This window comes from Ambystoma mexicanum, chromosome 10 (genome assembly GCF_040938575.1).
Source record: "Ambystoma mexicanum isolate Mex_15411 chromosome 10, UKY_AmexF1_1, whole genome shotgun sequence".
NCBI lineage: Eukaryota > Metazoa > Chordata > Amphibia > Caudata > Ambystomatidae > Ambystoma > Ambystoma mexicanum.
In genome coordinates this window covers 1,080,010,164-1,080,022,220 of record NC_090932.1, presented here as the reverse complement: position 1 = coordinate 1,080,022,220, position 12,057 = coordinate 1,080,010,164, and the positions used below count along the sequence as shown (strand labels likewise).

Below are 12,057 nucleotides of genomic sequence, written 5' to 3'. Positions count from 1 at the left end.
AAACCTGCATAAAAGGCAAGTCTTTTTGGCTTGGAAGGCAGAGTCGACCACTCGACGAAGGAATCCGAAGAACTTGGAAGAGACGCCTGTTGCAACTCCTGGACCGTTGGTTTTCCCGGTGAAGCCCTGCTGCTATGCTGAAGCTCCAAATTTTCCTAGACTAGAGAACCCCTGCAAGGACGACTACTCCCTTTTGAGTTAGTGGGACCAATCAACTCCAAAGAAAGCCCGTCTGGACATCCTCTCGAAGCTGGTTGTGTTTCCACTGCAGTTGCTGCTGGAACCAAAGAGCCAGGGAGAGGAACATCAGATAGCGTTGATTGCTTTTAAGTCGGACCCGAGTGCTAGAAAGATCCTCCGGACTCCCCTGTTGCAAGACTGACAGAGCATGAGCCACCTCAACAGAGAGCTGACCCCAGAAGCAAGGAAAGTCTGAAGTGGCATCACAGAACTGCGGTGTTGCCTATTTGCTGTCAGACACGAGGAGCTGAAACACTGAAGAATTGCTAAATTGAAGTTTTCCCATTGCTGCCGCTGACCGTCCCATTGCAGAGCAGGAGTCCACAGACGTCCTCCCTATTGTCCCCACGACTGAGGCTCAGGAACAACAGGATCTGCAGAGCTGCACAGGAACAGAAGCCAGCTGGAACCATTTCTTCTAACCAGAGGTACTGTAAAGTCTAAGAGAACTTGCCTCTTGTGTAGCCGTACTTGCTCCCAGTTGAGACCGGTCTTGTTTCTTGCAGAGTTGCTAAAGCTTTGCCCCTCACAAGCCTCTCAGCTTGTGTCCCTTCAAGTGTTCTATTTTCAACAAACATTTCTACAAACAAACATTGTGCAAGACATTTTACCTATCTGCAAAAGAAGATCTTCAGCTCCCCTTGACATTCTGCAATTAACATTGGCTGTACTGGCTCCCTGAGAGACTCCTCTTTACCTCTGACTTTGTGCTTTGTAAGGTGTTTAAAAGTACTTGTCTGTTTGAGTTATTTGTTAACCTTTGTTTTATTCTTCTATTCTAACTCAGTATTGCTCTAATTGTACCAGTGACAAATCAATGTCCACAGTGTCCTAGCTTTTTAAGTCACCTCAGGGTGTAGGAAGTGTCTGTGTGCCATTCCCAATGGGTGTCATCTGATTTAGAGAAACTAATAATGTGTTTTGAAGTATATTTAAGTGTTACATGTCTTTGCTCCCTTTCTGAAGAAGGCTTCTATAACTGACTTTGAAATAAATCAATCATTGTTTTATCAAGAAACCTTTAGTGTTTATTTGGATAACTGTATGGTGAAACTCTATGTCACAACATTACTGCTCACATTGACACCTCTTGAGATGAGCCTGGCTGCTCGACCACACTAGAAACTTGTGTAGTTCAGACTTATACCAAAGGTTGGGTCCCTATTGCCAGGAGGTCAAGGTTATTGTAGTGCACCCAATGGGTACTGCATACAATGTTGTCTAACACTGATTAACACATCTACTGAAGAGATCTATATCAAACCATCAAAGGTGGCAAAATGATGACCATTAAGTGTGGTAATAAATGGCATTATATAAGTACCACGAGAGCATACGTTTTGCTGTGCTGCTATACAAAATGATCAGTAGTTTGTCTAGTTTCTAGTAGGTGAGACAAAGGTTTCTGGGATGAACCTTTCTCAAGCCACCCTTATGCTGTAGCACACAAGGGGGAATTGCCTTGTTGGAATGATTGAGGAACTGAAAGGGTGTTGAAGGACGCTGACACAAAGGCATGATTTTGGTAATAGACTTTTATTTTATCGTATTTGAAAACCTATCGCTAAGAGGAGTTTCCCTGCCTCAAAACTAATACTAACGGGGTCTTTTAGAATGTCGGTCAACTTAAAGTTCCACCGTCCTGTGTCAAAATCCTATTCTAACCCTCAAACTACAACTAAAGGATAACTAACAAAGTTCCTTCATCCTGCTTCTTGAATAGTGTCCAAAAGAATGTTCTCACAACGGAAAGGCCATTTTCCCACCCAGGAGAATGACTCCCTTCCCCTGGTGTCTCCAATACAACTCTCAGCCCAGGACCAAGAGAATGCCTCCTTTCTCCCGTTGTTGCTTGGTTCTGTTCACTACAAGGCCAGGGGAAATGACTCCATTTCCCAGGTGTTATTATCACCACTCTTTGAAACAAGGAGAATTACTTGCTTCTCCTGGTATTGTTTGGCACAGTTGTTTCTCCCTGCTTTCAGCGTGCTACAAACTTCGCTCCCCTTCTGCAGCATGGCGTCTCCACACACGGCCAAGCTTCCTTCTCTGTTGTGTGCCCGGATCTGCACCGCCACACCCAATGGAGAACTCCCACAGCTACTCACTGGCATTCTCTGTATCTTCCTCCCGCTGGTCTGCCAGCAGGATTTTAATCTCCCACCTTGGTGATCTTCTTCTCCTACTTCTTTCGACGGCTAAGTTCAACTCTGCGCCTGGCCTGACACATACAATAGTCTTTTTGTGGACAAAAAGACTATCGGATGTGTCGGATGTAGAAAAAGAGATTTTTATACATTGTATCCAGTCCCCAGATTACAAAAGTCCTTCATATCTGGTAACAACTTAATCCTAATTTTTCCTCAGGGCCACCTTGTACTAGTGTTGGCACAATCAATGATCTGCATGTCTCCTGTGCTATTCCACGTTCTAGTACTTTTGGCTCCCTCTCCTAGGTTACAGCAATACCTAGATTTGTTCACGTTGTAGTGGTTCTGGACATTAGGCAGGGTTAGGCAATGTCTGAGAGTAACAATATTTAATGGGCTGGACCCCAGGTGATCGTCTTTATCCCCAGTGGGGGAGTGCTTCCCTGTGAGGTCCTCCCGCATTAACCCACCCCTAGGGGGGACTATTGGGTAGTGGCTGCACCTACTTAGCCTCATGGAAAAGAGTCGGTAGAAGCAGCAACACCTTATGAATCATCACATAACTCAGAGTTGAATGGAATTGTGACAGTTTTCAATCTTTTGCTTTGGTGTCCATTTGAATTTAAATCTCAAAGCAGCGCTTCAAGAACTACCCGTTCCAATAATTCTTTTTGCATTACCAGAATTCTGTAATCCCGGCTAAGCTTCCTGAGCCTGTGAAGACTAGCGAGGCAGCAGCCAAGAAGACCCAGCCAAAAGCCAGGTAAGATGTGTTTTTGCTCATGTTGTGAGGAGGGTGGGGTAAGGCAACATGCAATCTTATACTTCCTTGCCCAGGCTCCCATGGAATCTTCACTTTTGGAGCATCCAGAAGAGAAATGTTTTTGTTGCATTGCTCCAACATACTGCCTTAAGACTGCTTCAGGGCATGTGGAGATGCAGTACTCGCACGCTGATGTAGCAAAACCAAAATATATACACTATAGTTTTGGGAAACCGAGTGAGCAAGACTGAGGCATGCATTGTGGTGTCTTTGGATGCACTTCTGATAGGTGAAATATGCTTACAGGGGCGGCAGCAAACAGACTGCCAAACCCATCGTTGCTGCCCAATTCCCCACCATTGTCAGCCCCTATTGACCACCTTCATCTCTGGCTTCATCCTGTCTCCTACTTTTGTGGGCAGTTTCTGTTTGCAGATGGCTCACAGGCTCTGCTCTTACATTGGGTAAGCTGCACATTTGAATTCAGGCAAGACAGACCCAGCCCCTCATCCTTCTGAGGTCTACGAACTGTGTAGTCGAACAGTGGGTAATAATAAAAGCTCTTATTTCACGGATTAGAAGTGAGAAGAACCTGCCAGAATCACTCTACAATAATATGGTATATATTTTATTTAGACTAGAAACGAGCAAGGGTGAGTTATACAATGAACGCCCATCTGGGATTCAGTAGCAGAAGCTCGGTTACCCTTCCTAGGTCCTCGACCTGGGGACACTTAACACTTTCAGCGCTCCTATTGCAAGCTTGGGTGATATCATTCCTACAGTCCTGCACCGCCCTTCTTTAACGTCCTGGCTTTATACTGCATGCGTCATGGGGCTGATCCCTATAACCTGAGGGACGTTTGTTTCCTTGTTTTAGGAAGCAACCTAGCCTATTGCCCCCTAGTTATTTTAGCATTTTTAGGATGAAGCACAACATTTCTGAAACCCTGAATAGCTGTAGTAGCCTATGGCACGAAGGCAGGATTTTTGTGGGAATTTCGTTCGCTCTCTGGATCAAAGTTGTCACTGATTACTTTAGATTTCTTTTGGGTTAATAAGGGAGCCATTGTTGGCAATGGGATTTGTTACTTTGCGAGAATGTGTGGGACTGGAATTAGGACCATACACACCTTTTATGCTTTCGGGTAGTGAAAAATCGGGGTGCACAGCGTTGGCTCTGTTGGAGAAGTGGGAACTTTATTGGAAGGCTTTGGGAGTGTCCAACTTTGACAAAACCATTTGTAAGGCAAGATTTTCTTTTTGCACCTTTCCCTCCATATAGTTCTATAGGTCTATGGACACCTTTACTTGATGCTTGTTTTGAACCCTGTACTGACATTTTGCAAGTAAGTAAAACCTTCTGCTTTACTCCCCTTGCCTATTTTGCTCATTCTTATAGTCCCTAAAACTCATTGCCAGTAGCCTAGCCATGATGTCTAACAAGTGGGACCTGAAGCTAATGTATGTGGCCCAGCGCAGTGACATTAACATCTGTTAAGGCCCACAGTGCTTCTGAGTGGGCATTTACATATTTTGGCGGGACCTTGCCTGCTCAGGCCCTACCCTGTCTATGCCTCTGGTCAGTACCAAGGGGCTATGGGCCTGATTCGCAGAAGCATTTCATAATGGCGAAATCCAATAGGAAAAGGTTCTATGAATCAGGCCATATGTCTCTATGAATTCTTGTATTGTTACAATTGCACATATCACCTTACAGTGAAGTGCAGTTAGGATACTTTGTATCCTTTTGATATTTTTATGTAATTGCCATATTGTTCTTTGACCTTCTTCCTGCCTCTCTGGTTATGAAATAACTTCTATGGAAATCCATTTCCTATAGAAAGCTGTGGCGTTCGCTGCCTAAGGTGCTTTGTGGGCGTGTCGCTGGGCAGATGTGTGGATAGCTACTGGCGGTTTGAATGATGCAGACCTCTTACCATTGGTGGGCTTGGGCTTGTGCTTGCACCTAATCAGAATCTTGGATAAAAAGAAGACTCCTGTGACTATTCAGCAGATCATCGTTAGAACCAAGACTTCTACGCAGAAGAGCAGCCCACTGACCATGTGACGATGAACCCTGCAGTTGACCATCATTGACTTCCGTGTTGTCCCAGTGAAACCCTGCTCCTCTGTCCTGATCTCAAGAATGCCTTTGTTGGTTCTTTGGACCCCTGGTTCAGTAAGAACAACCAGTCTGGACCCCTACTCGAGGATCCGTGCCTTCTGGGCCTTCATAATTGTTCCTGGATCAATTAGTGGACTGACTAGCTCTCTCCTCGGCTATCTTGCTGTAGCTGTCACTGTTCCAAGCAGAGCCTTAGAACTTTACAGATCTTGTGCCACAAGTCACCCACTCCTACATTTTTCTGCTGTCTCACTCCAAGGGAAGCTGTGCTGAGCCTGTTCCTCTTTTTGCCACGAGAAGATAGCTTGTCGACCGCTCACTGGTGTGACTCCCGTTGCAACACTCCTTCAATCCTGTGAGGTGTCTCTAGGGGTCTGCACCACAGAAGTCTTCATCCATCCTTTGGGGGTAAGATAACACACCAGTTACGGTGTCCCCCTGCCCCTTGTCCTCTGTAGGGTTACATTGATCATAAAGTCCTGGCCCAATCTCACTCTTACCTGACTTTTTGTGGAGGAACCCCAGCCAAGGATCCTTCCCTAGGCCTAGCCTAGTGGGTTGGATTGAGTTGAGTTCTTGCCTGACGTTTACTTGAACTTTTATCTAACTTTGGAACTCTTGGTATAAATCGTAACCACTGGCACTCTTATTCCTATAAGAACTTACCTGAAGACGTTTATGCTTTGGAACTGGGGGCTTTTGGGTACAAAACCCCAAACCCTCTAATGGTTGGACTTTGTAAGAATTAGGGAAGATGTTTTGTACTGATTCAAAAGAGTTCCTTCTATTCTACTGCATCGGACTGCTCACCTGTGTTGCACTGATAATTCATATGCAATTCTATTTATATATATATATATTTCTGAGGCTCATGGATATGCTTAGATCACATGCTCTGCATAGTCTGACATCTAGTGGAATTCAGTGGGTATTACTAGATGTGTTGTCGAAACTCAAACTGATGTCGACGGGGCATGATCAGTAATACTGTTCCTAGTGTGACGTGTATTGTACCCATGGTCCTTCACGCGTCAAGGTCCCTTAGATTGTTTTTTTCCACCATCGAAGTCGGTCGCAAATGCACAGAGTTCTCTAACAGGCTGATGCTTTTCATTGACTGCTCCTCCAATCGACTGCTCCTGACTAACACCCACAGCGTCGAGGACTGATCGATCAACACCTAGACGCAGCCTTGCGGGCCTATTCGGGCATTCGGCCCATTACAGTGGAGAGAGGGGGGAGGTTCTCTATACTGACTCCTTTTAGGGTATGTTTATCCCATTTCTTCCATTTTCGCCCAATTGCCCTGTTAAAACATAAAACCCCATTTAAATTTTGTTCCTCCTGCCACCGTAAATTCCTGTGGAAAGACACGCACTGAGTTTGCAACCACTGTCTCCCAAGGGATCACGCCAAAAGGCACTGTAAATCATGTTCGCTTTTCCGGCCAAAAACCCTAAAGGATCGGCGGACAAAAAGCTTGGCTGCCCACACCATGCAGGCAGAGGATTCCATAGACGTGACGGAAGACCCAGCGAGGGCAGTTACGGAGTCATGAGTGATGCAGAGGGCGATCGGGACCCCTAGTACAGGCCCTCGACTCCGAGAAGACGGCTGGCAGTTCTGTGATGGAGAAGACACCCGGCGACCACCGCACACACAAACACAAGCACGCTAAAGACATACTCCTCGGCCGACTCTTAACAACACCGGGGATGTTGACCGGGGATAAAGCCTCACGTTCCTCACGTTCCTCACTGTCCTCTGTGCTATTGCGCACGCTGTCACCTAGTGACAGTTCCCGAAAACAAAGGTTGATTCGGACACCGCGTATAAAAAGGTCCTCCTTTCGTGTGCTGAAAAACAGGCGTCGAAAGACATCTCAGCGTCTTCGAAAAAAGTGCTGAAAATACAAGCGTTAATTAAAAAACACGTTAGTGCTTCTCTACTAAAGGCAAAGTCGCTGAAAAAACATAAAATGTCAACACATTAATACCCAAGGTCACTCGGACAGAGCTTTCTTACTCCCTTAGACACCCTCTCTGGGGCTATGCGCCATAAGGATAGCATTCCTTCAAAGCCCACACCTACTAAAGATGTCAACCCCTCCCAGGGCCCTGTCATGTCAGCCTTCCCACCAGAATGTCATTTTACTCCACAACAATTTAATAACATTTTAGGGAGAATGTCCTGCTTCGTGGACTTCATGCACAAACACCCCGAGCAATTAACGGTACTTAGAGATGCCTCACAACCAGGGGCATCAGCAGAGCCACACCTGCCAAAAGGTCTTGTCTTGAGCCACAGCTGAGCACCTCTGCTCTAAGCATTCCGGCCTCGGCATACCAAGACACCACTCAGTACGAAGACCCATCTGAGGACTCATATTATGACGACCATGCCAGGTCTCAGGGGGACCTCTATAGCCAGGACCAAGACCAGTACTACAATGATGACATCTACATAAGTCACCAGACCATCAGGACCAGCCAGTTGCAGACTCGCCAATTGACCACCAACTACAGTACAACAAATTGTTACTGAAGGCGGCGCAACATTTCAACATTGACACGCAGGAGTTACAAGTCGATAATTACTTTGTGGAGGACATCCTGGGGGACAAGAAGGCAGCCACACAATTCATATCTCTGCTGCAGTTAGTCCACAGACTTATTCAACCATCCCTGACAACACCTAATCTTACAAGGGCAGTCAACACCCAAGGATAGAAAAGCTGTTCAGGCCCGCGCCCACTGACCCCCTGTACATTAGGGGCCAGCTCAGACCAGATTTTCTGGTAGTTACCACCCCCACCAGAAAAAGGCAGGCACTCCCCTGGCATCAGCAGAAGCCCGTCAGACAAGGAGTGTAAAAAGATGTATACATTTGGGAGAAAAGTTGCTTCCTCTGCAGTGTACCAGACAAGAATTGCCACCAATAAAACTCTGTTAGCTAGGTACGGCTGCCACAAATGGGATGAGTTGGAAAAACTATAAGCCGTCCCAGAACCACTAAAGGCCCAACTGCCTAACACTGTTTCAGAAGGCAAACAAATCTCAAGCTGCATCTTGAAGAACAACCTTGATGCAGTGGACAATGCAGGATGCATCATAGCGCAAAGGACGCTCATTAAGCGGCATGCCTGGCTTTGGCAGTCAGGGTTTAAGCTAGAAACCCAAGCAACCCTCCTGAACATGCATACTATTTGGTAAGGCCATAGAGGATGCTCTAAAAATTGCCAAGGACGAGTATGACACTCTTAAGTCCCTTGGGTAGCTGACTAATAGACCTTATTCCCAACCAACGGGGTTCCCTAAATTCGAAGAGATTTCGGGGCCAGACTAACGTTCCTCGGGATACTGTCAGGGAGGACAGTCCTCGTCCTGGAACCAGTCTCAAGGCCAAGGTTCCTTATCCAGCTTTCAAAGGGGAATAAAAGAGGCGGAGTTAGAGGCAGTACCTCACCTGGGAGAGGCGCAGCCCCTCCCAAACGATGACATGCCATTTCAGGACCCCTCCCATGCCACTCCAGTAAGAGGCCGAATCACTCAAATCACCCACACATGGCAGGGGATAACATCGGACAAGTGGATGTTGTCTACCGTGGCAGGCGGGTGCTGAATAGAGTTGCTTCAGAAACCACCCGCCAACACAAAATAAACTAACAGCAGAATAAAAAGCCCATACGGCTGGAGGAAATAAAGGTGCTGCTCGAGAAGGACGCAATAGAAATCATCCCAGCAAACCAGGTAAACAAGGGTATCTATTCAACCTACTTCTTTGTGCCAAAAAAGACCTAACCATGCGCCCAGTACTAGATCACCGCCCGCGAACAAATATGTCGGACCACAAATGTGTTGCATGACCACGCTGCAGGAGGTAATTCCACTCCTGAAACGGGGGGACTTCATGGCGACATTGGACATGAGACATGAGACATGAAAGATGCATACTTTCATATTTCAATGCCCCCTGCGCACAGAAAATACCTGCATTTCAAGATGGCGAGAGTACACTACCAGTTCAAGATGCTCCCATTTGGTATAGCCTCGGCACCAAGAGTGTTCACCAAGGTGCTCGCAGTAGTGGCAGTACGCCTGCACAGAAAGTCCATCCTGGTATACCCTTATCTGGACGACTGGCTAATCGCTGGGGAATCTCCTCAAATTTGCAAGTTAAATACGCAAAAGACAATAAACCTACTCTTCAATCTGTGTTTCTCTATCAAGGAGAAAAAATCAAATCTTGTCCCCAGCCAAAAAAAGCAATTTCTGGTTGCTGTCCTAAACCCAAAGGAGGAGCTGGCTTTCCCCTCAAATGAGAGTGTACAAAATATGCTGTTGCAGGTACCTCAATACAAGGTCAGTCACCAGATAACGGTGCACAAAGCAATGCGCTTGCTAGGGATGATGGCCTCTTGCATTTATTTAGTTCCTCATGCGCGCCTGCGCATGCATCCAATGCAGGAATGGTTAGCGAAACAGTGGTCTCAGGCAAGGGCACAGTGGGAAGATCTAGTGGTTGTTTCGCTAACCCTGGTTCAGGCTCTTCGCTGGTGGTCCAAGGACAACCAGTTAAAAGATAAACCATTTTGCGCTCAAGCAATCCTAACTACAGACGCCTCACTCGCAGGTTGGTGGGGGCGCACTTCCTCCACCACACAGCCCACGGACAGTGGGCACACGCTCCTGCCCAGAGACATATCAACTTCCTGGAGCTCTTGGCAGTCCTCAAAGCTCTTAAGGCCTTCAGCAACATCTACAGGGTCAGACGGTGCAGGTCCTCACAGACAGCACCACGGTCATGTTCTATCTGAACAAGCAGGGATGCACACACTCTCCAAGTCTGTCCAAGCTATCAAAAAATAAATATGGAAGTGGGCACTCAAGCGGAACATGTTCCTAACATCTCAACACTTTCCGGGGGAACTCAATTCTCTGAGAGACACTCTAAGCAGACACCTACTCCAGAAGAACACGAGTGGCAACTCGACAGATATCCTAGATATGATATTCTCAATTTGGGCTCACCCCCCCCCCATTAGATTTGTTCGCCACAGAGGGAAACGCACAATACCCAGACTTCGCATCCAGATTTCCCCAGCCAGAGTCCAAGGGGAACGCCCTGTGGATGAGCTGGTCAGGGAAATTTGCTTACGTCCCCAGGCCCCCCCCCCCCCCCCGACACCACTCCTCATCAGGATAGTGCACAAGATGCATCAGGAACAAGCAACCCTGATCCTGGTTGCTCCTATGTGGGCGAGACAGCCTTGATTTCCACATCTGTTAAAACTGGCGATGTGCGACTCAATCAAGCTCCCATGCAACATGTTGACTCAACACAGGGGGACATCCCTGCACCTATGCCCACAATCAATGAATTTGGCAGCTTAGCTCCTGAAGTCATAGACTTTGCCCACTTAAACCTTCCACAATGGTGTATGGATAGCCTTAAAGAGGCACGAAAACTCAACACTATGCACTGTTATTTTAATAAGTGGAAAAGATTTGCGACGCGGTGCACATCACAATCATTAAGCCCATTAGAATGTTCTCCAGCTGACATTCTACACTACATGCTTTACTTATTAGACTTCGGCCTAGTATTTAATTCCTTAAAGGTTCCCTATCGACTTACACCACTTCAAAGAACAAGGTGTCCCGGTGGAAAGTCCCTGCGATCGAAGGCATTCATGGAAGGGGTAAAGAGGCTATACCCCCCCCCAATTTCAAACCCTCCCCCTAGTTGGGATCCTAATATTGTGCTTTTTAATCTCACGGGTCTGCCCTTTGAGCCTATGCACAAGGCCAGCCAAAAGCATCTTAACTATAAAACTGCATTCCTGGTAGCTATTCCTCTCCATAAAATGAGTAAGTGAGCTAGCCGTACAAGACTCATTTTACATCATACACAAGGACAAGTTTGTCCTCCGAACACACCCTAGGTTTTCACCCAAGTTCGTTTCAAAGTTCTATGTAAACCGATCCATAGAACTTCCCACCTTCTTTCAGAATCCATCAAATTTAACAGAAAGAAACTTCCATACACTGGATGTACGGAGGGTGGCCTTGTACCATGTGAACAAAACCAAACCCCTAAGGAAAACAGACCAACTCTTCGTTTCCATAGCGCCTGGTAGAGAAGGTGATCACAAATCAAAAAGTGCCATCTCCAGATGGATAGTCAAATGCATACAACTCTGGTATTCCCTATACAAAAAGGTTCTACCTTTTACCCCAACGGCACGCTCTACCAGAGGTACAGGGGCAACCTTAGCTTTCATTGCAAACGTCCCTCTAGATGCCATCTGCAAGGCTGCTACAGCCATACGCTCACACAGCATTACTGCATTGACGCACATTCTAAAACAGATTCACAGGTGACACAAGCAGTTCTAAAACATCTTTGCCGCTGTACCTTCTAAGTTCCCACCTCTTTCTCCAGATACTGCTCGCTAATCTATACAGAGCATGTGATCTAAGAACATCCACAAACTCCAGAAGGGATACATTACTCACCGTAATTGTATTTCTGGTGCTTGTATCTGCTTAGATTCGCATGCGCCCACCCCTCCTCCCCTACTGGAGTAGAAGGCGCATAGTGGTTGTCTGGGTTATCACTGTTTGCTTTACAACATCTGTACTTGTGCTATACTTCATGCAACTTCATGTCAGAAACAAACAATCTCAGGGACATCGACGTGTGAAGAACCATGGGTGTAGTGCACGTCACACTAGGGATAGTATTACTAATCATGCTTTGTCACTGTTCGTTTT

General features: G+C 46.5%; 1 protein-coding gene across 10 annotated transcripts in view; it reads left to right on the top strand.

Moving 5' to 3' along the window:
- The window catches only part of AAK1 (AP2 associated kinase 1), a 498,991-nt gene that overhangs the window by 177,589 nt on the left and 309,345 nt on the right, over positions 1 to 12,057 (top strand). For all 10 annotated transcript variants that reach the window (XM_069618901.1, XM_069618899.1, XM_069618897.1 and 7 more), the window contains exon 10: positions 3,074 to 3,153. In XM_069618901.1, the coding sequence (XP_069475002.1) occupies positions 3,074 to 3,153 (80 nt within the window). The remainder of the gene's footprint in view (positions 1 to 3,073; positions 3,154 to 12,057) is intronic.